The sequence below is a fragment of the Mustela putorius genome, unplaced genomic scaffold (genome assembly GCF_011764305.1).
Source record: "Mustela putorius furo isolate JIRA1106 unplaced genomic scaffold, ASM1176430v1.1 tig00000874_pilon_pilon_pilon, whole genome shotgun sequence".
Lineage (NCBI taxonomy): Eukaryota > Metazoa > Chordata > Mammalia > Carnivora > Mustelidae > Mustela > Mustela putorius.
This window is the reverse complement of record NW_025421505.1, coordinates 7,122,055-7,146,947: the sequence shown is the minus strand read 5'-3', so window position 1 is coordinate 7,146,947 and position 24,893 is coordinate 7,122,055. Positions and strand designations below refer to the sequence as shown.

General features: G+C 46.6%; 1 protein-coding gene across 2 annotated transcripts; it reads left to right on the top strand.

Moving 5' to 3' along the window:
* Positions 1–5,007: 5,007 nt before the first annotated feature.
* On the top strand, positions 5,008–22,306 carry LOC101677643 (prion protein). 2 transcript variants are annotated; one of them, XM_004772832.3, is made up of 3 exons: positions 5,012–5,214; positions 7,531–7,628; positions 19,943–22,306. In XM_004772832.3, the coding sequence occupies exon 3, from the start codon at positions 19,953–19,955 to the stop codon at positions 20,724–20,726; it is 774 nt and encodes a 257-aa protein (XP_004772889.1). In that variant the 5' UTR covers positions 5,012–5,214; positions 7,531–7,628; positions 19,943–19,952; the 3' UTR covers positions 20,727–22,306. The 2 variants fall into 2 exon arrangements, with proteins under 2 accessions (XP_012901521.1, XP_004772889.1); XM_013046067.2 differs by lacking the exon at positions 7,531–7,628 and having other exon boundaries at positions 5,008–5,214.
* The last annotated feature ends 2,587 nt before the right edge of the window (positions 22,307–24,893 follow it).

Below are 24,893 nucleotides of genomic sequence, written 5' to 3'. Positions count from 1 at the left end.
TTCTGTGAACCACTCTTGTAAATTAACAGAACCCAAGGAGGAGATTATTGGGTCCTATGGTCTGTAGCAGACAGTCAAAAGCTCAGGGGACAACTGGACTTAGACTGGCCTCTGAAGTGGGGGTAGGAGGGTCATTCCTACAGGACTGAGTCATGAACCTGTGGGATCTGATGTGATCTCCAGGAAGACTATCAAAATGAAGTTGAACTATAGGACACCCAGGTGGTATTGGACAATTGCTTTGTGGTGGGAAGAAACCAGCCCCCCCATAACACAACACACACACACACACACACACACTGGAATTGGATATTAGAATCATTTTCACCAGTCATGAGAAAGATTACCAATGGGGAAGGAACTGCCAGTAGAAACAAAGGAAAGCTCCAGTTTCTAGAACAATGGAACAAGTCAGAAGCCGGGCTTGGGGTGGGAGACAAAGAAATGCTGACAAAATCAGACAGTGAGTTCTGTCAGATCTGTGACACAGAAAAAAACAAATGAAGGACCCAAGTGTGGCAAAGATTCTAGGTGACACTAAACATTGGTTTGGGAAGCTGGGTTACCTTAGGCATAGCTGGACAGAAAGATGAGAAAATTCTGTTGGAGCCAAAGGGAAATGGGAACCAAACTGATCAGAGCAAATGGGAAAAGGTAACACTCAGTCAGGATAATGTTTAAATGATTTCCCTTCTTCAAGGTCCTGAGGTTCTCCTCCCAAGATTTTTACAACCTTGCTAAAAACCAGCAGATAAATACTAGGACAGGTCAAAACAGGGCTGGATACTGGTAGGCAGCTGAGCATGAGGGAGGGAGGGGCACGAAGAGAAGATGTAGGAACATTTCCTAGGGGGACAACCCATCTAAGCTTGAACTTCCCAGCAGAGGGTGGTGAAGGAATTCGGGGTTGAGGGAACTGCCTGAGCAGAGTTTCCACAGGGCAGTGACCCCGCAGGACCACAGCCCCAGCGGGATGCAGGGAGAGGCGCCATCAGAATGTGGGAAGAGCCTTTTATAAACCCTAAGCCCTAGAATCTAGCAGTCAAGGAAACAAGAAATATGTTGCAAGAGTGGAGAAACATGAGCCACTCTGTCCTGTGGCAGCAGCATGATGTTTCCTCTTCAAATTCGTGATCCATCCTCTTGAGAGAAAATGCTCTTCACTCCCAAGAGGAGAGAAGACCACATAAACAGGCTTTCATCCTCCTCTGCTTCTGGTGACTTCTCACGCAATGCCTCAAATTGCTGCTGCCCTATGACTGCAGCCTGGGGAGGGCAGAAGCAAAAGAGGGAAGGAGCCAGGTTTTTGAGGACTCGAGACGAGTCCTGGAGAGGACCCTCATGATTAGAGAGGAGTTTGAAACACCCACTTTATGCTCACTGTCTTCTCCAGCTACTGCCCTTTGCTCGGTTCCCCTCACAGTAAAAGTTCTCTGAAAAGTTGTCTGTCTCTATCACCTCACCTTTAGTTTAAAAAAAAAATTTTTTTAATTGAAGCAGAGTTGACATACATTACATTAGTCTCAGGTGTACAATAGCCTGATTGTCAAGTCTGTACATTCTGTTGTGCTACCCACGAGCATAGCCATCATCTGTCACCAACACCGCCATTACGACACCATTGACTATATTCTCTGTGCTGTGCCTTTCATCCCTGTAACTTAGTCCCTCTCTAATTTCTTTCTGTCCCCACCTCTCCCTTGAAACTGTTCCCATCAATCCCCCAATAACAAGTTCCTTGTCACCAGATTCAGTGACACTTTGCGGTCATCACTCTGTCTGGTGACTCCTGCCTTCTTGAAACACTCTCCACTCTCAGCTTCCGGGACCTTCCTGGTTTGCCTCGTACCTTCTCGGTCTATCTTGCCTGCTGCTCTTCCTTCAATTCAAAGTGTGACTCAGCAGCAGCATCTGGGACCTCCCCCCCATCCCAAATCTACTCTCAGAATCTCTGGGGTGGGGCCCATGTGACTCACATGGGAGCCACGGAGAACTGTTGGAAAACCACAGGGTTGTTGGCCGTTCACAGCAGAAGCCTCTTCTCTCTGGCTACACTTTCTACCTTGATGTTATCATCCAAGCACATGACTTTGAAAGTGATCTATATACTGGTAACTTCCAAATGCACATCTTTGGCACCAACCCACCCAAGCTTCAGAATCTCCGGGTGTACCTCTCTGGGGTGACACAGGCATCTCAAATTCAATGCATCCCAAATGGGAGGATCCCTAAAACCTGTTGCCTGTGAAACTGGGTCTTCTGCGGTTTCGTTCCCATTTCAGGTAGAAGTATCTCTTCTGCTACCACACTAGATTCAGCACCACACCATTTTCTCTCCTCTGGACCATGGCAAAAGCCACCTGCCAGGACCCATTTCCACTTTTGCCCCATCAGGCCCCATGCAACAACCACAGTGGTCTTTTTGGAACTTAAATCAGGTCATGTCATTTCCCTGCTCCATCTCCAAGAGCTTCTATCGCATTTGATTAAAATCTAAACACCTTGTCATGGGCTCTTTGGCCCTGCATGACCTGGTCACTTTCTATGTCGCTTCCTAAATTCCCTCTGGTGTTTGAGGTCAAAGACTCAAACTATGTTCACACTACGCATTCTATAAATTATTTGTTGAATAAAGTAATTCTCCTTTGCATATAAGTAAACTGAGGATTTGACTTCCTTAACTTCTCTGTATTTGCTGAGAAGGATCTACGTGACATTGACCAATACCTTCTAGCCAGCTCACAGGAAATGGGTGCAAAGGGAGATTCTCAAAGCACTTCGTGGTGCTGTGAACTTCAGCACAGCAGGTGCCCAAGAGGTCACAAGAGGAAGCCTCAGAGAACAAACCTTAAATTCCATTCCCCACCAGTCCAGAGAAGGACCTTCCCTGTTCATAATGGGGCGTGATAGTCGTGATGGGGGAGGCAATCCTGAATGAGGCTGGGATAGGAATGATGTCAGACCATTTGCAAAAGCTTCTTCCCTACCCCCGGTGCTGTTCATGAGGTCAATGAAAGCCTCTAAGAATCTGTAAGCCAGACCACCAACCTCATTATGGCAGTTTTAAAAAATGGCCCTAAATTCTTGGACAACCTTTCCATTGAGAAGGGAGGGGGTCTATGTCCCCCAACCTTGAATCTGCTTGGATATACGACTACTTTGGTCAATAGCACACAGTGGAAGTGATGTTTGTGACTTGGAAGGCTAGGTGGGAAGTAGCTAGGCAGCTTCCATGTTGTTGCTGGAACTCTCACATCCTAAGAAGCCACGTGAGAAGTCCTTCACACCTGAGACCAGCAGGCTAGGGGAAAGCCAGGCCATGTGGTGAAGCCATGTGTAGGCATTCCAATAGGCACACAAGATCTTCAAGTTTCCTCTGCTTAGGTGCCAGGAATGCAAGTGAAAGACCCTTCCAGGGATTCCAACCTCCATCAGATTCTGAGTCTTCCCAACTGCGGCCCCAGAAGTCATGGGAGAAACCATGTCCCTGCTGTGCCTGTCCATGTCCCTCGCCTGTACATCCATGGGCATTAGTAAATGGTGATGGTTATGAACCACTACGTTTTAGGGGTAGTTGCTACATAGCAACAATAGTCAGATTAGGACATAAGGCAATCGCTTTGGCTCCCTAATCGCTCCAAGGAATGCTGTGGCTTTGAGTTCTCCTGCTGGGAGAACATTTGGTCAGTAAACATAGGATATTTTTGAGGAAAAAAAAAAAAGGCTGAGTTTCAGGGTCTTCTAACCAAGCTTTATAGACTCCCTCCTGCCAGAGGGAAGCCTGCCCTTTTCCCCATCTGATCTGGTCACCAACTCTTGGCTCCAGCCCAGTTTAAGACTCAGGGAGATGCTTCTCTGCCTCCCCCTCCCCCAGTTCACCTGGCAATAAGCCATCTCCAAGGAAAGAAGTTAAGGCTTGTAAAGTACTGTCAACCTAATCATTATGTAAGATTGAATGGATAAAAAACAGCCACAGCATTGTTGCTTAACACTCCTTTCTAACTGGCCCAAATCCAGCTCTCTTACTGAATCACCCCATGGGCTAGCCATCCATGTTTTCCAAACCTATCATTTCCCCTTCCCAGCTGACCTTTCAAATTGCCTACCCACATTCACATAAACATCACCCTACACTGTTTCACATTCTCTCTATTCTCTGGCCTTCCCCTTCCTGCCCACTAGTCTCCTCCCACGTGAGTGATCCACCCGGGAATATAGGTGAGCAATCTAAATCCCGTTTCCAACAGGTGTCTCAATATTTTTAAACCTCTTTTCTTACAAGCTTAGTGGACCCCCTTGCTCATAACAAGGGGACTAGTTGTCCCATTTTTCCCAGGACAATCTTGCTTTACGCCCACCTAATTCATACTGGTGCCTCTTTCACTTTACAAGTGTCCTGATTTGGGTAATAATTTAAACAGTTCCCCAAACCCCAGTTCCCATCCCTCTATCACTTCATCCCAGGCCAAACTTTATAAATGCCTACCTAATTTCTTCACAGCAATAACGGTCCAGAGCATACCATTCTGTTTTATACAAGGTGCCTCAGGTAACGTGAGCGGACATTAAATGGAGGACATTTTCCTCATTTGTGAGGTCTAGTCTAAATAATCTCTTTTGCACAAAATAAGGAGCAGAAACTGAGTCAATGAACGAATAGTGGTGGCCAACGTCCTTCCTAGGCCTCCACTTGTAAGAACTTCCGTGAAAATTCACGAACCCTGGCTGGGCTCAATCCAAGGTAGAAAAAATCTTTTTCCTCTTCAGAAATTTCTGGCTACCAAAGTTCCAGAAATTGCCTTCTCATTCCCTAACGTCTCATTTTCTCCATTATGTAACGGGAGAGTTGGGGCTTCGGGCCGAATTTCTTTTTAAAGATGATTTTACAGTCAATGAGCAACGTCAGGGAGTGATGACACCAGGAGGCGGTATCAGCCGGTGCGATGTGGAAGCGAATCCCAACACGTTTCCACTAAGCGACTCAGACGCCCGGGCACGCTTGGGAGCGGTGCACCTTTCCGCGTGGGCCCGCGCCCGCAGGCGCGCACGAGCCGAGACCGCGCGGTCATTGGTCGGCGCGCAGACCTCCGCCGCGAGCTCCGCCACCTCCCTGCCCCGCCCACGACCCTCCCCCTGGGCGGGGCTTGTCGCTCGCCTCCGCGCCAGTCGCTGACAGCTCGGGCGCGGCGAGCTTCTCCTCTCCGAAGAAGGCAGGTAAACAGCCCGGTGGCCTTTTCAAACTCCCAGCGCAGGGCGCGGGCGGGGGTCCGGAGCTCTGGGGGGCGGCGGGGACGTCGCGGAACCCGAGGGCCCGACCCGGGGACTCTGGGGTCGGGGGCCGACCTTGGCCGTGAGGAAAGGAGGGGGCTTCCCTGCGGGCGCGTGGCGCGTCCGGCCTGCCCCAGGGTGCGCGTTGGTTAAGGCGGGACGTCTCACGGTTTAGCTTTTCTGGTTGGACCTGGGGGCGGGGGGAGCGGCTGGCCTGGCCCGTGGGGAGGGATGGCCGTGTGCCGCGAGGTCTGATCCTCCCCCACGCAGGTCCGCGGCGGGAGGGGCCGAAGGTCGGGGCAAGTAGGGGGCGATCGCCTCGTGCGAACGCGGCTGGGGAACCCAAGGAGGGCCGCGAGCGGCTCCGGGGAGACGAGCCGTGGGGTCGTGGGGCTCCCGGCCGCCGGCGCGTTGGCCGCCCTACCAGCCAGCAGGCAGAAGACCGGGACGCCCCGAGAATGTCGGAGTGGGGGTGGGAGAGCGGCCGCCCGCCCCGGGCCGGGGCCGCGGCAGGAGAGGAGTTCGCGGCGCGTGGGGGCCCACTCTGCCGGGGAACTCCTCCCGAGAGGCGGCCGCACCCGTCTAGCCCTCGGCGGAGCAGCCCCGGAGCGGACGGGCGTGGGCGGGGCCTCGGGCCTCTGCGGGCTGGGGCCTGGAGCCGCCGCCTTCTCCCTCTTGGGGGCCGGGGAGTGCCTGGCCCCCGGGGACACATGTCTCCTGCCCCGGATCATGATTACCTTCATGGCTGCGTATTTTTCTTTCACATAGAGCATCACGGCTTAATAAGCAGTTCCCCACATGCGAGCATTTGAGGTGCTTTCCTTTTCCTTGCGAAAAACTCCAGGTGGAATAGGAGTAAAGATTTTTATTAATTACCGGGAAAAAATAGGAACAGAAAGTTGAATACAGAAGGTCAGACTGCTGGAAAAATGAACAACTCTCTCAGACGTTGTTAAGAAGAAAAACAAAAATCACGGGTGAAAATGAACAATTTAACCTACGTGGCCACCGAGGAGCTCTTAAAATGAAAAAGAACTAGCTGGAAAGGGAAAAAAGCGGAGAGCTAGGATGCGATTTGTATCTTTTTGTATCTGACACAAATTTTTCGTACATGTAAAAGGAAAGTGAGAGATTATAATAGATAAATTGTATAATAGATAAATGGTGAAATGATGAACCATTTGCAGAATAGAATGCAAATGGAAGCAAGACGATTATCATTTCACATCTATTAAATGAACAAAAACGATCTCAATAGTAGTAACAACCCTTATGAGACAGTTGCCATGAAACTTGCATATTCAGTTATCTGGAGATGCTGTGGGGTGTTGGGCTCAGAAAGGTGGAGCTGCTACTGATTTTGTGACTTCCTGCAGGTCACCTAATTTCCTAATCCTGCTCATGTCCATTCATAAAATAGAGGAAGTGAAACCTACTTCCCAGTGTGTTGCCAAGATTAACTTTAGGTGAAACTGACCATTGGTGTGTATCCCTTTATTCTTTTACTGTTCACAACCCAAGAGGGATATTGTGAAGTGCCATGCACTTTTTTGTAAAGCAATCTGGCAATGCACTAAGAAGTTAGAAGTGGTGACCCAGAAAACCCGACCCCTGGGGATTTACCTGCAATAGAAGAAACATTTACCTGCGATGGAGGCAAACAAACCAACAAAAAGCCATATGCAGGCACACATTGGTGCAGAATGATCTAAAATTAGAACCAACTGGGAAGCAACCTAAATGTACAACAGCAGGGCAGTAGCTCAGAAAATCATGCCCTAGTAACTGGTAGGAGCAGTATGTGACCATTAAGAGTCATGATTTTGGAGCCTCTGATATCTGGGGAAAACTGACAAGTCAGAGTGCACTTATCTAAACTATTTACTCAAATGTGAATGCATGTGTGGATAATCTAAATTTTTGGAAAAGCACCAAAAAATGGGCATTTTAATAGAAGTGAGAGGTGATTTTCACATTCCTTTTTTTTCTTGGTGTGTTGCTTTTATTGAATAATACGATTTTTAAAACAGGTCACATATCTCAATTTTTTAAATGTTACGGACCCACCATTTTCTCTGTGTCCTGTTTGCTGGTTTTTTTTTTTTTATATGACCTCATTTTTTTCAAATATTGTCTCATTTTCTTCTTGAACAGATTTATTAGTGTTTATTAATGTATATATTGGGTTTTTCTTTTAAGGAATCAGTTCTTAGATTTATTTATCCATTCTAGTTTTTTTCTTTTTTTGTGGCTGTTTTTAAGGATTCCTGAGTATATTTGGAAACAGAGCTGTTTCAGCCACACCGAAGCAGTCTGTCTTCTCAGAGACACAACTCCAGCTCAGCGGAGCCACGACAGATGTACGTACCCTGTGGAATCTCTTTGGCCTTCTGATGGTTGAATAGTCTCCAACTGTCACAGAAAATAAGGCTCTGGAAAGGCTGCAATCACAGGCCCCTGCTTGGGAGGCCGCTGGGGTCTATGTATGTAACTCCTAGCCATTCCATCATTCTTGCAAAATCACCTTGATTTTGCCAGGAAATGGTCATAGCTTTCCCTACAATCAGGCTGAATTATGTAAGGAAGCAGCCATTTAAAAAATAATATAATAATAATCACATAACGTTTCTGTGCCAGATTAATGCCGAAGGTGACTGTTTACCGGATGACAAAAGGTTTTAGGAGGTGAAAGGTTTTTGAAGCTGTAGTTTTATCTTACCTGTTCTAGTCTGCCTTTAGGATCTTATTTCCTCTCCCAAGGCAACTGTATCAGCTGTGCATGGCTGTGTATTAAGCATTCACGTCGCACTGGCATCTGACCCAGGGATGGTTCTGTATATTGTAGAATAATCCTGGAGTGAATCCCGTGCTTGCCAGCATTTACGGTGGGGAGCATTTGTTTTTCTCCCTTCAGTTTGTTAATCCTTTTTTTTTTAGCTGTGTTCTACTTACTACTGCTAAACTATCGTGTGATCACTTCCAGGGAAGTGTGCTCTTTCATGAGAAGCATTGTAAATGTGGTTCAGTGTTGTTTTCCTGAGGCCCTAGTTCTGAAGCCTGGTTAGGAGTGTGATCCCCTAGGAAGATTTTATCGATCCCCAGATGCCATTGTTGGACACTGTTGGCCCAGGATAGGCTTCAGCAATGTTGCTTTTGAAAAAGCTCTTCTGGTCATTCTGATGACAGACCAGGTTGGCAGTCTTTTGCCCTGTTCAATCCAGGGCCTCAGGGTACCAGTGCAACCCCACATCCCAAAATGTTCTGCAAAATGTTGTATGGCTTGCATTCTTTAAGGGGCAGTGTCCTCAAAAAGATTAAAACATGACGAGGTTCTACCTAGCCCTGGAAAGACAGGGAATTTTCCTGGGGTCTATGGGCAGTGGGAGAAGCTGGTGCCAGTTCCCAATTTAACCAGTTAAGTTTCAAGTTATAACATGTTCTAAGTATTAGAAGTTCAGCCCTTGGCACTCGACCATTAAGCTAGTTCCTGCCAGCTCATGTGTAAATGGGAATAGGATGAACAGGGTGATAATCTGTGGATCTTTCTGGTACCTTCTGTCAAGTTCCATTGCTCTGCCATTGTTCATACACCAATGCCATGTGATCCTTACAATGCCTCATGTAGCTTCCCAGTGTATCCTGATAGCTGACAGGCCGAGCATGCCCTAGGTTTTCTTCCTGTTCAGTGATTTTTTTTCTGACTTTTTTTTTTTTCTGACTTCTTAATTGTGAGTATCATTTCATCATGTCCTTTAAAATCCCCTTTGAATTCTGACTGAAAGTGTGTTAATTTGATGGATTACTTGAAGATAAATTGGTATCTTTCAGTATTGGTTTTCCCAAACAAAAACATTGTGTGGCTTGGTTTGTTTTGGCTTTTTGTTGGTTTGTTTGCTTGTTTTCTAGTCTTCCTTTTTATGTCTCTCAGTAAAATTCCTTAGCTTTCCTCATACAAGTCCTATTTCTTTTTAGGTTAAATCCTAGATGCTATAAAAAAAATTTTATTGTCATTATAGATGGAATGGCAATATGGAACATTATGGATGGAATGTTTGCATCTGTGCTAAATCTTCTCACTAATTATAATTAATTTGGGGACTTGCTGGGTTTTTATATATGGATTGCAAAAACTGCCACCCTAATGAGCTCACTTATTTATTCTAAGATGTTTTGGGCCAATTTTCCAAATAGGAGATGTAATTGGCTGAAACTTCCATAACAATCAAAAATAAGAGGACCTACTTGCATTTTTGTCTTGTTCATTACACTGATGGGATGCCTTTCCTTCTTCCATTAAGATAGGATATAGGCCATGCATTTGTGGTGGCAATTCTTTTTTTTTTTTTTTTTTTTTTTTTTTTTAGATTTTATTTATTTATCAGAGAGAGAGAGGGAGAGAGCGAGCACAGGCAGACGGAATGGCAGCAGAGGCAGAGGGAGAAGCAGGCTCCCTGCTGAGCAAGGAGCCCCATGTGGGACTCGATCCCAGGACGCTGGGATCATGACCTGAGCCGAAGGCAGCTGCCCAACCAACTGAGCGACCCAGGCATCCCATGTGGTGGCAATTCTTTTTTTTTTTTTTTTTTTTTTTTTTTAACTTTGTTATTATTTTTTATTTTTATTTTTATTATTTTTTTTTTAATTTTTTATTTTTATAAACATATATTTTTATCCCCAGGGGTACAGGTCTGTGAATCACCAGGTTTACACACTTCACAGCACTCACCAAAGCACATACCCTCCCCAATGTCCATAATCCCACCCCCTTCTCCCAAACCCCCTCCCCCCAGCAACCCTCAGTTTGTTTTGTGAGATTAAGAGTCACTTATGGTTTGTCTCCCTCCCAATCCCATCTTGTTTCATTTATTCTTCTACCCACTTAAGCCTCCATGTTGCATCAATGTGGTGGCAATTCTTGATGGAAAGGGACTGCCTGCTAGTTCTAGAGAAACGTTAATAGCTTAAGCTTAAAAAATCAAGAATGGAGGTTGACTTTAATTGAAAATTTTTCAATATCTCCACAGAGTCTTAGCATTTTGTCATCTTAACCTATTCGGGGATTTCCAATTAAGGCCTCTTTACATTCCCAAAATAATCCTTATTGGTCACAGTGTATCCTTCTTTTACTAAACTGTTAAAATCAGTTTGGCGGTATTTTCTTTTGGATTTTGGCATCCTTACTGGTGAAGGCTGGGTGACTAGGGACGCAATTGCTGGGGTTTCAATCCTGGCCCTTGGCCCCTTGGCTATAGACACTGCTTCTCAGGGAAGGATGCCCTCACATTTATCTCTGCTGAGTTCCAGACTCTTAAAACAATTGCCCAAGTTGATACTCCTACTTGAACATCTCCTAGGTGTAGCCAAGCTAATGTGTCCAAACCACAGCCCTGGGTCTTCTCTCCAAGTGGGACCCTCCACCTGCCTCTGTCATTTCAGGAGATGGCATCATCCCCTAAGCTAAATATCTTACTCGCCATTGTGTCCCCAGCACCCTAGCACACTAGCATAATGCTAGAACCTTAGAGAACACTTAATTATTTGTTGAATGAATCAATACTCTATTGTACTATAAATGTTACACTGTAATATGGAATTTAGGACAACTTTTTCCTCCATTTCTTTTATGGTTATTGGTCCGTTCAAATTTTCTATTTATTTAAAAACTGGCATATACTGCTTATTCCATAAATACTTGTTGGCTGAATTAATTCTAAAGTCAATATTTATGATGTATATTTTAATAGAAAAGCAAACCATCCCACAGAGATTTTTTTTTAAGATTTTATTTATTTATTTGACAGAGATCACAAGTAGTCAGAGAGAGAAGGGGTAGCAGGCTCCCCGCTGAGCTGAGAGCTGATATGGGGCTTGATCCCAGAACCCTGAGATCATGACCTGAGCCAAAGGCAGAGGCCCAACCCACTGAGCCACCCAGGTGCCCCTCCCACACAGATTTTTAATTCATAAAACATTTGCATTTGAAAGGTTGTTACCCTTTTAAAGTCTTCTCTTTCTAAGGTTTTTTGGCCTTTCCCATTTCCCACGTGGAGCTCGGCAGTGGACCATGTTTGTATGTGTGTTGCCTTTTCAAGTCACTTGATTTTACTTAGAAATCCCTCGTTTTTCTGGGTTTTATTTAAGTTCTACTTTCATCTCTATATTTCTTTATAATTATGATGCTTTATTTTGAAATTTTCTCTTTCTTCTTTTTTGAGTTGAATAATCATTCAATTTATTTTCATTTTTTCTGTTCAATTATACCACCCACACTCCTTTGATAGTCACGTGGATTCCTTTATTTCCACACCCTGCCTTCTTGGCATCATCCAGCTCTTTTCTGGTTTTGGTTTGGTTATTATTATTTTTTTTTTTGACTAGACTGATAAGTGTAAGTGAAACATCTTCCTTTTTTGGTCCCATTTTATCTGATTCTTAATGATTTTGAATATATTCTCAAGCCCTTTTGGCTTTTCCTCTTCTATCAATTATCAGTTTTTGTATCTTCTGGCCCTTCTATTTTTTTCTATTACTGTGTCTTACTGCTTCTAAGATTTCCTTGTACATTCTGGAAATGAATTTTCTGTTGACCATAAATACTAGAAATATTTTTTTAATATTTTATTTATTTATTTGAGAGAGAGAACGAGAAAGAAAGCATGAGAGGGGAGAAGTCAGATGGAGGAGCAGACTCCCCACCAATCAGGGAGCCCGATGTAGGACTCCATCCTGGGACTCCGGGATCATGACCTGAGCCAAAGGCAGCCGCTTAACCAACTGAGCCACCCAGGCACCCCAATACTAGAAATATTTTTACCATTATGCACTCCTCTTAGTTTTGTCCACAATATCCTTCATAACATTAAATAAGAATCCTTATCTTTTATGTCATAAAACTTTTATTTGCCTCTTGGTTTGTACCCTTTGTTTAAAAATCTGTACCACTACCCCCTTGCCCCCACCGGTCATCTCCAGGTCACACAGGCATTCACCTGTGGCTTCTTCTTCTAACAATGTGCTTTTCCCTTTCTCAGGTAGGTTTGTATTCCACCTAGAGTGCGCTCTTGCATGTAGTGTTAGGGATCTAGTTTTATTTTTCTTTGGTTTCCTGGAAGCATCTGCTCAACAGCCTTCCTGTCTCCATTGATTTGTGGTGGCTGCTTTATCATATATCAAGTCCCCTACTAAAGTGTGTGGGGGGGCTTATCTCCGAATGTGCCCTTTTGCTCTCCTTGGTCCGTTGATCTGTTCCTAGACTTTGACTGTGTGGTCTTTATTGCTCTGGCTTTATAGTAGGATTTAAGGTCTGATCCAGTAGATTCCCTTGTCTTTTCTGTTCCTTTTTAAAGCTGAGTTTACTATTCATGGACATTCCTCTCACCTTGTAAGTTTATTGACCTCCTCAAAAAAACCCAGGTGGACTTCGGGTTGGCGTTTTATTGAAATTACAGGTTCACTGGTTGGAGGGGTGGGATAATTGACAGATATCACCAAGTCATCCCAGTCAAAGCCGTGGAGTATCTTTCCATTTGTTCAGATCATCTTTAGTGTTCTTTATTGGAGTTTTTTATTTAGTTGGCAGAGACACAGCAAGAGAAGGAACACAAGCAGGGGGAGTAGGAGAGGGAGAAGCAGGCTCCCCGCTGAGCAGAGAGCCCGATGTGGGGCTCGATCCCAGGACCCTGGAATCATGACCTGAGCTGAAGGCAGATGCTTAATGACTAAGCCACCCAGGCACCCCTACTGGAGTTATTTTTGCTCAAGTGTTATTTCTTCTCAGTTAAGTCAAGCCCTAGATACCTTACAGTTTGGTTTGATGCTGTGATTATCTTCTTTCTTGATTTTTTTTTTCTAATTGATTATTGCTGATGTAGAGAAATGCTGTTGGTTTTTGTAGGCCAGTCTTCTATCCCACAGCCTTGCTGAACTCTAGTATTGGGGTCTCTTGTCGTCTCTACAAATCTGTTGGGTTTTCTGTGTATGGTCACTTTAACTGCAAACAATGAAAGTCGGCTCTATCCTTGCAGTTCTGGCCCTGGTTACTTCTTTGTCTCTGCCTATGACATTGAACAGAATCTCCAGTCCTGTGGCGATGAACATCCTTGTCTTCTTTCTTTTTTTTTTTTTTTAAGATTTTATTTATTAATTTGACAGAGAGAGAGATTACAAGTAGGCAAAGAGGCAGGCAGAGAGAGTGGGGGAAGCAGGCTTCTTGCCTAGCAGAGAGCCCGATGTGGGACTCGATCCCAGGACCCTGAGATCATGGCCTGAGCTGAAGGCAGAGGCTTAACCCACTGAGCCACCCAGGTGCTCCCCATCCTTGTCTTATTTCTGGTCTTAAAGCATTCAGAGGTTATCCACTAAGTATGTTGGTTGGTTTTGTTATATAACCATTATCAAGTTAGCGGAGTTTCCTCCTATTCCTAGTCTGCTAAGAGGGGTTTTTGTTTGTTTGTTTGGGGGAGGCTTTTTAGTGTTAAACAGGTATTGAGTTTTGTCAAATACTTAATGTCTTTTTTGTTTGTTTTGTTTTTCACTATTTATTTTTTTATTTATGTCATGGTGGATATGGGAGCTTGAAATCTGGAGCTGATGTGTCTTCCCCTTCTCACCCCCTTGACAAGCACAACTGAGATCAGTCCCAGAAACCTCCGAACTGGGACCATTCAGACGGGCAGAGCCCCTATGCCTGTCTCCTGGCAGCCGGGCCTCCCTCACAGGGCAGGGAGCGAGGGCTCCCAGACACCCACTCAGGGCCTGACTCAAGTACTGTAGCTTGCACTGGACCACCTGTGCCCCTCACGGGTCCCACAGCCCCTACCTTGCCAAGGTTTAGGGGTAGGAGGGGCAACAGTGGCCCCTGCAGGCTGATAAAGCCATTTAGCTTGACTGTGGTTGTGACTGGGCCCAGCATTTGAGGGATGGGTCTAAGGTGTGTCTCAAGGTAAGGTGCTGGGGTAAGCTTGTTAGGGAGGCCTCAAACGTCCACATCTGTGGGATAGAAAGACTTCTTTGCCCACAGCAGACACGGTATCTATACAGTGCATGAGGGAGAGGCATCCAGGGGCTTGACTGGAGGCAAGGAACCCCAGGGCTCCTGCCTATTCCCTGGAGTTCAGGGGCCGCTCTTGGGACCCTGTTGCTTCCTCCGTTGCCTGCCCCAGCTGGCAGAAGGACAGCCATTTGGGGTTGAGGCCAAAGGCCTGCAGTCTCTGGTGAGTAACTCACGTCTACCAGCTGTCACCTTTGGGCCCAGGAGTTGTGTCTCCTTGCCCCTCCTACGTCCCTGGGGGACTGGCTTCTGGTGGGGGTGGGACACAGAGCCCTCCCTTCCTGTACTGGGCTGCTTCCTGCAGGGCCTGTCAGGTGCCAACAGCTGCCCTGTGGACTGGCTTCATCTCTCTGTGGCTTCCCTGTGGCTTCCGTGAGTGTCTCTGTCTCTTCTGGGCAGAGTGACTTGAAGACCTGCCTCTTCTTCCACGAGTTCTGGGCCTTCCGCTTCTGGCGTCTTATCCTGCAGCTGCTCTGGCTCTGACCTTGTATGTGCAAGTTTCCTTTAGGGAACGCCACCCGCCTTCCCCGGCTCTGGATTGTTCCAGCATTCCTCCAGGTGGGCAGTTCTCTCGGGTGTCAGGGCTGTGATTGTCCTTCTGCCCTTCAGCGTCTCCAGCCAGTTTGCATCCCCCCGGGCCTTCTCCGCCTGGTGTTCGCATGTGTCTGCCGCCACCTCAGAGCCACTGCGGGACACTGTCCTTGCCCTCACTGTCCTCCACCCTGCAGCAGGGCCTGAAAGCTTTCCTTGAGTGGTTTCTGTTCTTCTGCGTAACTTTCGACGAGATCTGCTGGAGTCTCCAACTGGAGGTCTCCACCATGTCCAAGTTCGCCTTCTTTCCAAGATAGCCTTCCTTCCGCTTCCATGGCCCTTCAGGTACATAGGCCGCATCTTCTTTTGCTTCTCTTTAGCCACGGCTGCTTGCTTTCTCTCCGAGGACGGTGCTATTCTCTGACAGAAGGTGGCAGCTTTCTGATAAATGTGGGGGTCCTTCTTCTTCAACGAGGGGAGAGTCCTGTAGAAATCATGCCCCCACTGGGGGGTCAGATTCCATGCACTTGTTGCTGTAGAGTCAGACTCAGAGCTGGAGGTGCCACCGCGGTCCAGGTCCCAGTCTCTGAAGCCATCTGGAAGCTCCTGCTCCTGGCACTTCTGGCGGGGGCCATACCGAATGGCCAAGGCCACATTTACCCGAAGGGGCGACCCGCTCGGTTCTGCCTGGCGGCTCTGCCCTTCAGGTCTCAAAATGTGCCAGAGGATCGGGGACAAGCCGATCACTCACAGAGAGTATCTTACAAGAGCTCAGGAGTCCCGTTTCTGTCCCCAGCAATTATACCCACCAGCACTGTCATCCTAGGTGTGTCACTTGCCGTCTCTGAATCTTGGTAGCCGAACTCACAGAGAGTGACAGGTTTGCAGTCAATGATACCAGATCTTCCTCATTTCTTCACAGAGAGAGATTCTCCAAGGTCCCCTGTTAAGTTTTGTCTCCTTCTTACATTTAGAAATGATTCTCTACTTCAAAATGTAGTTGCTGGGTTTAATACTTTCCGTAACTAAATGTTGCTTTTGTGGTTCTCAACCAATTCTAAAATGATGCTGTCTTCATCTGTTCTGTGGTGAGCCAAACTTCTCCAGCGTTCAGCTTTACGGAAGTACGGAACAGCAGCGCGTGCACACCACGGCTCTGATGCCCCCTTGCATCCTGGTCTCTCTTGTCTCACATACATAGCTTGATGAGAGTGACGAGTGAGAGCCGAGCCCTTCATTTATCTCCCTCCAGGCCTTCTCCTCTGTTCTGTGCCCGTCCATGCAGCTGCCCAGTCCCGAAATCCAGGTGCCACCCTGATTCTTCAGACACCAAGCCCTCCAGAAGCTACCTTCCAATCAGACCGTCCATGACCGTCCTTCCCTGACAAGGGCACCATCTCTAGCTTAGTTACTGCAGGAGCCTGGAAGCTAGTTTCCCCGCACATGTACACACACACACACACACACACACAGGCCCCAGTCCACCCTCCACAACATTCTTTCTCAGAGAGAGCCCAGAACTCTTCACTGGTTCCCTAGTACTTTGATAATCAAGTCCGGACAACTTAACATGCCTTAGCATTGGGCTACTTAGAGTAACCCACGGGGATACTCTTGAGACCAAAAAGGGCATTATTAATATTAGCACCAGGCACAACAGGTGTAAATTGTCCCAGGGAAGACAGCATGTCTGCTCACCTTGCTGGTGAGGACCTTTACTGCCTGGCCCTGCCTCCTGACCCACCGCGCACTGAGGCTCCTCTTCCAGGAAGCCCTCTGTGATTCCCCCCAACTGCTGGCATTCTCTCTCACCCCCACCGTTTCCACTCCAAATGCCTTGTAGCCCCCTCCACCTCCTACGCCCAGCTTCACAGGGACCAAGGCCCTCTTCTGTGCCTCCTTTCCTAGACAATGTCAGCATCTGCTCACATGTCTCCAGAACTTACAGAGCTGCGACTCTTATAGCCTTGGAGCAGGCGTGTTCAAAGCCAGCTTCCACATTCCTTCCCTCGCAACAGGGTCTCCTTCCTGCCCCGACAGTGTCAGCTCTCCTCTCCAGCCAGCCAGAGACGCCCGTGGCAGGTGGCACATGAGCTCAGTGTTCCTATAACCGGACTGGAGATGTTGGACAGTGGGCCAGTGCAGAGAAGAGGGCTTTGAAAATTCATAAAGAGTGGTTCACTTTTGTAACAGTTTAATTTTTAGTTTGGTTATTATGACTTATTACAGATGTTTCCACACTCATCCATTCATTCAGCACTTAATCATATCGGGCTGTGGGCCAGGCACTCCATTTAGGCACTAAAGGCACTACAGTGAACAAAGAGAAACTCCCACCTCAGGGGGAGCCCACACTGCCATGGAGATGGCAAACAGGAAGTAAATAGTAAAATATAGGTGTCAGGTAGGCATCCCCACTCTGAAGGAAAATGAAACAGGATAAGGGGATAGGATGCAGGCTGCTGACTCCGGGAGAGTGACATGCGCAGCCCCACAGAGCTGACAGCAGAGCAGACTGGAGCCAAATGAGTAACTGGAGGGGGAGCCTTCCAGGCCCCAGGAGCAGCAAGTGCAAAGGCCCTGAGATGGGAAAGTGCTTCTCAAGTGTGGGGAGCAGGAGGAGGCCAGAGAGAGGTGGGCAGCTGGAGGCAGGTCACATGGCACGGTCAGGACTTGGGGTCTTACCCTGAGCACAAAGGAGTGCCACTTGAGGGGGAAGAGAAGAGACATGGTGTGATCTACTTAAAAAAAGGTTGTCTGAGCCTCTGGGCTGCTGAAGAGAGAACATGGAGTGGGGGCTGGGGAATAGTAGGGAGGCAGGTTGGAGGCTGTTAAAAGACCCCCATGAGAAGCAACAGAGGCTTCACCCAGGAGAGGAAGTGTGTTGGCAAATATGACGAGTTTCAGGATTTAGGATTTATTTTTAAGGTAGAGCTGATAACATTTGCTGGTAGATTCATTGTGTGCTATGAGAAAGAGGATATTCAAGAATAACTCTGGAGTGGGGGTTGGAGGGGTGCGCCTGGGTGGCTCGGTTGGTGGAGCATGTGGCTCTCTATCTTGGGGTCGTGAGTTGGAGCCCCACATTGGGCATGGAGTTTACTTTAAATAAATAAATAAACAATCAAACTCTTAAAAAAAAAGGATAGGGTGTTGGCTGGGTTTGGCTCATTGGGGTGAATGAAGTAGTTGTTGACGTGAAACCCCATTAGATTGGGAGCCGTTGTCCGGGGGTGACACTCTCCCAGTCCAGTTCCCTGTGGTTGTGGGTGGAAATGTGGGCGGCAGGCAGGCAGAGAGCTGGAGCCCCTAAGCACGTGGCGGGGGCCTGCCGGAGACCAGTGCCAGGGGCTGGAGAGGGAGGATCAGGCCAAACGGCCCATCTTAGGACCCTGACCCTCCGACCCGACCCAGGAGAGCCTCCGGAAATCCCGATTGATTGGCCCACTCTGAGCAGTTGAACCTGCTTTCATACCTTTCAAATATATATCTATTTACCTATGGCCACCTGGATTTTTCAGTAAGGATAGAAGCATAAATGGGAGGAGAATCATTCACTTATTTCATTATTCTCCTTCCCCTGAATGTCTGTGTGTCTTTGATCACAGCCCTGAGAACTGAGCAACAGGGTAGATGAGGCGTTTCATCTGAAAGGAGATTTTTCATTGGACAAGTGTACATTCTGCGAAGGATCATAAATTATTATCGGGGGCAACTTAATTTGTTCATGAATTCCCGAACTGCCAGCCTTTTTCTGTAAGACCTGTGTTTCTTTTGTACCAAATATTAGGAGACAATAAGTCCCTCATAAGCCATTAAATGCTGAATCAAGGCTCACTCAGTGACTCGTGAACACAGGCATTTTTATCCCTCTTTAAGCAGCTCTTTTTATAGAAGATGAATTTACAAGAGGGCTTGCAAAATCCGGCATGTTTCCTGTTTCCAAAAAATCCTGTATTGAGAATTAGTTTGAGGAAATTCTTACAGGCACTTACACGTTCAGAGAGCGTTCATCCCTTCATTTAACAAGTAACTGTTGTGTGCCCGCTGGGCCAGGCACCGCCCTAGCCCCTGAGGAGAGAGCAGCAGACCAGATGCCCCCCCTGCTGGCATTCATTCCCACAGATGAAGGAAGACAGGAGCCAGCAATTTTCTTCTTTTTTTTTTTTTTTGTTTAAGATTTTTTAATTATTTGATAGAGAGAGAGACCATAAGCACAAGCAGACAGAAAGGCAGGCAGAGAGAGAGGGGGAAGCAAGCTCCCTGCTGAGCAGAGAGCCAGATGCGGGGCTTGATCCCAGGACCCTGAGATCATGACCCGAGCTAAAGGCAGATGCTTAACCCAGTGAGCCACCCAGGTGCCCCAGCAATATTTTAAAGTTAATTCCTGCAGAGCTCAACTGGGGGACTTACTAACTCCCAGACTTCTATAGGCCCCCTCCACCAAGTTCTCAGAAGGTTCCAGAAAAAAAAAAAAGAAGGTTCCAGAAGGGGCTACACAGGGATCTTCATAGCAGTCCACCCAGCAGCAACCAGGGAATTGTCTCCACTCCCAGCCCCCACACATGGCTGCTCAAGTACAAGGGAATGAGACCCATATTGATGGATAAAGGGTTCCCCTGAGTGTAGAGTCCCCAGACCCCACAGGAGCAAGTGTCCCTTGGGCACAGCTTTCAGGGTCCCCACAAGGATATACCTGGTTTACAGTAACCACTGCCCCAAAGATGCGCAAAGTTTCTGGCAAACCCACCAGATGTTTTCAGTTTCACCCAGCCCAGACTCAGTTCATCAATCAAGTTATTTTTACCATAAGCAACATTGCTGACATTCCATCTCTTATCAGGTTTCTAGGAAGTAGAGCCAGAAATGATCTTAAGGTCACCTTTGTCCCTAGAGGAGAAAGAGTTGGGTTAATGCTTTCTTTGAAATTACTTTTGTCATAAGTGCCACAAAGGAGAAGTAGGAGCGGGGAGCCTTGGTGACCAACATGCCGATGCCCTTGCTGGGCGTTCATTCTTTATGCCTCAAACATAGGATGCTGACGGCCTCCTCGTTTTTTTTGTTTTGTTTTGTTTTGTTTTGTTTTGTTTGCAGATAAGCCATCATGGTGAAAAGCCACATAGGCAGCTGGCTCCTGGTTCTCTTTGTGGCCACATGGAGTGACATTGGCTTCTGCAAGAAGCGGCCGAAGCCTGGAGGAGGCTGGAACACTGGGGGGAGCCGATACCCAGGGCAGGGCAGTCCTGGAGGCAACCGCTACCCACCCCAGGGTGGTGGCGGCTGGGGCCAGCCCCACGGGGGTGGCTGGGGCCAGCCCCATGGGGGTGGCTGGGGACAGCCCCACGGGGGCGGCTGGGGACAGCCGCATGGTGGCGGTGGCTGGGGTCAAGGTGGTGGGAGCCACGGTCAGTGGGGCAAGCCCAGTAAGCCTAAAACCAACATAAAGCATGTGGCGGGAGCCGCAGCAGCCGGGGCGGTTGTGGGGGGCCTGGGCGGCTACATGCTGGGGAGCGCCATGAGCAGGCCCCTCATTCATTTTGGCAACGACTATGAGGACCGCTACTACCGTGAGAACATGTACCGCTACCCCAACCAAGTGTACTACAAGCCGGTGGATCAGTACAGCAACCAGAACAACTTTGTGCACGACTGCGTCAACATCACGGTCAAGCAGCACACGGTGACCACCACCACCAAGGGCGAGAACTTCACGGAGACCGACATGAAGATCATGGAGCGCGTGGTGGAGCAGATGTGTGTCACCCAGTACCAGCAAGAGTCCGAGGCTTACTACCAGAGGGGGGCGAGCGCCATCCTCTTCTCGCCCCCTCCCGTGATCCTCCTCATCTCGCTGCTCATTCTCCTGATAGTGGGATGAGGATGGCCTTCCCGTTCTCTCCATCATCTTCACCTTTTACGGGTTGGGGGAGGGGGTGTCTACCTACAGCCCTGTAGTGGTGGTGTCTCATTCCTGCTTCTCTTTATCACCCATAGGCTAATCCCCTTGGCCCTGATGGCCCTGGGAAATGTGGAGCAGACCCAGGATGCTATTTATTTGAGCCCCCATGTGTTGGAGTCCTTCAGGGGCCAATGCTAGTGCAGGGCTGAGAATAACAGCAAATCATCATTGGTTGACCTAGGGCTGCTTTTTTTGTTGTTGTCTAGTGCAGCTGACAGAGGCTAAAACAATTCTCAAAACAGTCTTCAAATACCTTTGCCTGGAAACCTCTGGCTCCTGCCACAGCTAGATCTCAGTACACTAATGTCCCATCTTAGCCGTGTCTTCATAGCAACTCGGGGAAGTTTTTCTCACCCACTCTAAAAGAACGCAATTGCACTTCCCTGTGCAAAGAGCATTTCTGCCAAATTTGAAAGGAGGCCACATGATACTCATTCAAAAAGCAAAACTAGAAACCCTTTGCTCTTGGACGCAAGCCCGGCCTGCTAGGGAGCACCAATCTGGGGCGATGGTTTGCATTCTGCGGCAGCCGAGGTGTCCAGCGTAAATATTGATGCGACGCTAGACCTCGGCAGAGGATGTTTGCACAGGGAATGAACATAACCAACAGTGCGAAAATGCTACAAAAAATCCCACACTTGGGAGCAGTGTCCTTGGAGGCAAGTTTTCTTTTCTTTTGGGACATTTAAAGCCCCTATATGTGGCATTCCTTTCTTTCGTAACCTAAACTATAGATAATTAAGGCAGTTAAAAATTGAACTTCCTTCCAGGCCCCAAGAGCAAATCTTTGTTCGCTTACTTGGAAACCAGAATGATTTTGACACAGAGGAAGGTGCAGCTGTTAAAATAACCCTCATCCTAGAAGATTACATCATGGAGAAAACGATCAGTAGACAAAAATGATCGCATTTCTTCATTGCTGTCTCGTAATTGACAGAAACCAGAATTATGTCAAGTCCTAGTTTCTATAATCAGCTTTTGAATCAAAGAATGGAAGGCCATCCAAAAAAAAAAAAAAAAAGAAATACCTTAGGTCACCCATGACAGAAATACCCACTCAGGCTGGAAAAAAGGAATTCTGTTAACTGTTATTTAAGTAAGGCGAAATTATTGTCCGGATTATTCGATATCATCAGCTAGCAGATAAATTCGCATTCTGCAGTGTTCCCGGCTTGCACTGTGCGGGTATTTGATGTTAAAAAAAAATTATTATATATATTGTGTATGACAAACTTAGAAGTTTTCGCTAGAGGAGTTAACATCTGATATATCTAATGCACCACCAGTTTTGGAAGGTACTAAATACTTAATATGTAGAAACCCTTTTGCGTGGTCCTCAGGCTTACACGTGCACTGAATAGTTTTGTATGATAGAGCCCATGTGTCTTCGAAATATGCATGTACTTTATATTTTCTATATTTGTAACTGGGCATGTACTTGTATAAAAAATGTATAAACATTCGAACTCTTGACTAGAATTAAACAGGAACTGAGTGTGTCCCATGGTGTTTGCAGTGACATTCACCGCCGCCCCCTGTGTTGGCAAGGCCATGGGTGGGGGGGTGACAGGAGCAAGGTGCCACTCGTGGTCCAAGCTCCTGCAGTGGCCTGCAGCCCATGCACCCAGTCCCCGTCTTGCCTTTAGCGGACTCCCAGTCACACACCAGCTGCTCCCAGCTGCCTTTTCATTTTTTCCACAAATATCTTACGTGTGCTGGGCTCTGGGTAAATGGCAGAGGCACTTAATTGCGGCAGAGGAAGACAGTCCTTCCGCCCTAGAAGCTCTTTTTCTGCCCTAGATTTTGAAATAGAGGATTTTCTTTTCTTATTTTAAGATTTTATTTATTTATTTGACAGAGAAAGACAGCAAGAGAGGGAACACAAGCATGGAGAGTGGGAGAGAGAGAAGCGTGTTTCCCACCAATCAGAGAGCCCAATGCAGGGCTCTATCACAGGACCCTGGGATCGTGACCTGAGCTGAAGGCAGACACAAGGACTGAGTCACCCAGGCACCCCTGAAATAGAGGGTTTTCTTAACTAAATGCAACTTAACCAGCTTTCAAGTACCAACTTGATTGCCCCCTGCCCCACCCCAATATCAGACTATAAACTCTCCCAGACCGTGGGAGCCCCAGGGACAGTCACTCCCTTTGTACTGAAATTCAACACCTTAGGTCTAAAAGATCCATTTGTCAGAGTCCTTCAACTCCTGCTTCATCTCTTTCCTGCTGCTTTGAGAGTGTCAGGCACCAGCCCTAGGGGCACTCGTGATTTTCCTTGGTGGGTTTTCTTCTGCAGCTGAAATCTACCAACAGCAGGAAGTAGTCACAGAAGAGTGGTTGAAGTCATACTTATTTGTTAATACCTCAGGAAATGCCAATATTCTGCAGCGATCAGAGCATCAACTCTGTGCTTAAAATGGGAACCCTATCATTCACCAAACTGCTAGAATAAACAGCCACCAAGTGTCTGAAGTATTCCTCATCCATAGTGAACCTCAGACTTCATTCTTAACATAAAAATTTCCAGAATGATTTTCATTTAGGGCCATTTATCTAATTATTTAAAAATAAGCTTCATTATCTGACCATCATAATTTCTGAAGAGTAGCCCACTGAGAAGACTTCAAATGTTCAAAGTGTAAGTACTCAGAGGCCAAAGTGAGTAACACCACCAAGACCCACCGTTTCTTCCTGTTACTTCCAACTCATGTGAATTGTGCTGGAAGAATTTTCTCTTTTGAAAGAAAGGACCCTCTCCCTGCTTGCATGCATGCTCTCTCTCTAAAATAAGACTTTTTTTAAAAATAAACCCCTTTTATTGATGGTTGATATGAAAAATATTATTTTCTTGGATCTCGTGCAAAACAGCAATTGATAGTCTTTATCATCTTACATAATGTTACTCATATTGTAATAAACCCAATCATTTTCTCAAGATTTTACCACTTGGGAAGAGTACCAAAGAGTCTTGCCCAGCCTGTCTAGAAGCTCAGAAATGTGCTGTCACCAAGTGTGGAAGGCAATATGACATCCTAGTTTTAGCACACAGGTTCGAAGAGAGACTATCTGAAATCAAATCCCAGTTCTGCCACTTATTAGCACTGTGACCTCAGGCACATTATTAATCTCTCTGTGCTATAGCTCTCTCATCAGTAAATGGCAATAACAAAAATATCCACGTAATAATGCTGTGGTAAGTATACGAGTCAATATGTTACTAAAACTCTTAGTAATCAAAACAGTATCTATGGGCACAAAAAAAGACATGCAGGTCAAGAGAATAGAATAGAGGGGTGCCTGGGCGGCTCAGTGAGTTAAACACTCTGCCTTCTGCCCAGGTCATGATCTCAGGGTCCTGGGATCGAGCCCCGAATCGGGCTCTCTGCTCAGCAGGAAGCCTGCTTCCTCTGCCTCTCTCTGCTTGCCTCTACTTGTGATCTTTGTCAAATAAATAAATAAAATCTTTAAAAGAAAGAGAGAATAGAATAGAAACCCAGAAATAAACCACACTTATATGGTCAATTAGTCTACAACAAAGGAGGCAAGAAAATACAATGATGAAAAGTTAGTCTATTGATTAAATGGTGCTGGGAAAACTGGACAGCTTCATGCACAAGAATGAAACTGGACCACTGCCCTACACTACACACAAAACTAAACTCAAAGTGGATTAAAAACCTAAATGTGAGACCTGAAACCATAAACTCCTTGAAGAAAACACAGGCAATAATTTCTTTGATACCAGCCATAGAAACATTTTTTCTGGATGTGTTTCCTCAGGCAAGAGAAGCAAAAGCAAAAATATTTTGGGAGGGGCCACACCAAATTAAAAAGCTTTCACATAACAAAGGAAACCATCAAAACAAAACAAGGCAACCTACTAAATGGGAGAAGACATTTGCAAATGTTATATCCAATAAATGATTAATATCCAAAATATAGAGAGAACTCATACACGTGAACACCAAAAAACCCCAAATAATCTGATTAAAAATGAGCCAAGGACCTGAATAGACATTTTTCCAAAGAAGACATACAAATGTCTAGCAGGCATATGAAAAATGCTCAACATCACTCATCATC

Excerpts from the sequence above, each read along its gene's own strand:
- LOC101677643 (XM_013046067.2), top strand. The coding sequence starts at position 19,953 with ATGGTGAAAAGCCACATAGGCAGCTGGCTCCTGGTTCTCTTTGTGGCC.